This window comes from Bombina bombina, chromosome 2, assembly GCF_027579735.1.
Source record: "Bombina bombina isolate aBomBom1 chromosome 2, aBomBom1.pri, whole genome shotgun sequence".
NCBI lineage: Eukaryota > Metazoa > Chordata > Amphibia > Anura > Bombinatoridae > Bombina > Bombina bombina.
This window is the reverse complement of record NC_069500.1, coordinates 511,892,372-511,894,012: the sequence shown is the minus strand read 5'-3', so window position 1 is coordinate 511,894,012 and position 1,641 is coordinate 511,892,372. Positions and strand designations below refer to the sequence as shown.

The following is a 1,641-nucleotide window of genomic DNA, read 5'->3' as shown; positions in this document are numbered from 1 at the left end:
GCTTAAGACTTATGTTAAATATTCTATTAAGGCATATTGGGTTCTAAACGATTTCATAATTTTGCATCATTTATGCTATAATTTTCTCAAAATATTATTAACTCCTAAGAATTGTTTTCCATTTATAGCAATTAAAATAGAGTGAAACAAATGAGCTCTGTTTAACATGTTTATCTCTGTTCCTGCTTACAGCTTCCTAAATGATGTCTCAGCAAGTGACCACAGACCAAGAGCCTGGCATTTTCCTAATGTCACGGGATGCTAATATCTCTGCCAATGTCAGCTTTATTCCTGTGCAATGTACCATCTTCCTGTCGTGCCTATACAGCATCATCTTTGTTTTCAGCCTACCAATGAACATTGTTGTGCTCTGGGCTATGTGGCCCCAAGTCATAACATCCTTAGGTGTACCGGTTTATGCGGTCAGTCTACTTTGTGCTGTCCTTTTGGAAATTATAACCTTGCCTTTTGGGGTGGCATACATGCTTGGTAGATTGCCATTGAGTTCTATGTCATGCTTAATTATTTCTCTCATCCCCACTATTGCACAGAGGGTTGCAGTCACTTTTGTTGTCTGGATATTTGTGGTACGATATGTGGCTGTGGTTCACCCACTAGGCTATGGAAGGCTGTGCAAGGGTTGGATCTGCAGTCTAACAAGCATTAGTATATGGCTCTTACTTATTTGTATTTCTTTAGTGCAGCCAATGACCTCTGAACTTAAAACAGAACAGTGCTTCCCAACATACCAAGTGGTAACAGAACTGGCCTTATTTGACTTGATTACCACCTTTGTCTTTGGTCTGTTTCCTTTGGTTCTACTGGGTACCATTTGTATTCTTATTTTTTGTGCCCTAAGAAATTCACCAACAGTTTGCATAAAACAAAGACGAAGAATTAACACTCTGCTCCTATTAGTTGTGTTTGGATTTGGATTTCTATGTTGTCCTATGAATTTGGTTCGTGCTTACCAGTGCATTCTTGTCTTACTTGGTCAACCTCCTAACAAGGTTAACAATGGTTTCCTCCTGACATACCAATTACTGTTTGCTCTCAGCAGCCTTAGTGTAGTGCTGACTCCTCTCTTCTATGCCTTCAGCTCCAGTGAAGTGAAGAAGAAACTATGGGAACTATTTGCGAAAAATAAACCAATGGATGTACCCACTAACACATGACAACTATGTTCTGGTTTCACAACAAGAAATCAGTAATGAAGTCAGTGGGATACAGAATCTGGTCATTACAAAGCAGAAGCAATGTATGGGCATGGAGACATCTCATTATCACTTGCTCATCTAGAGGCAGACTGATGGCAGCACAGATAAAGGAAAGAGAATGATTAACTGGTTGCACAGAGTACTGGCTAGGTCATTGCATGGATGTGAATATAAGAAAAACAATATATTGTACAAGAGAATAATATATATGTAGCTAGAACAATGCTTATTTGGCACCACAAGCACGGTAGGATTGAAAGGGATAATCTAAGATACAAATTCTGTTTCATAACAGTATTTTTTTTGTTTAAACACATAGGCAAAGTAACACATCAAAAAATGACTGGTTATGGAAGAAATTGTACATGTGTGGCCCTTGTTTGAAATAGTCTTGAGAAAGGCCAAATCGTTAATATAGTCTTGA

The 1,641-nt window shown here is 38.4% G+C and overlaps 1 protein-coding gene across 1 annotated transcript; it reads left to right on the top strand.

Moving 5' to 3' along the window:
* Positions 1 to 203: 203 nt before the first annotated feature.
* On the top strand, positions 204 to 1,247 carry LOC128647114 (CX3C chemokine receptor 1-like). Its single transcript, XM_053699930.1, has one exon. It carries the CDS (start codon positions 204 to 206, stop codon positions 1,173 to 1,175), a length of 972 nt encoding a protein of 323 aa, XP_053555905.1. The 3' UTR covers positions 1,176 to 1,247.
* The last annotated feature ends 394 nt before the right edge of the window (positions 1,248 to 1,641 follow it).

Coding starts and splice junctions, on each gene's coding strand:
- LOC128647114 (XM_053699930.1), top strand. CDS start 204: ATGTCTCAGCAAGTGACCACAGACCAAGAGCCTGGCATTTTCCTAATG.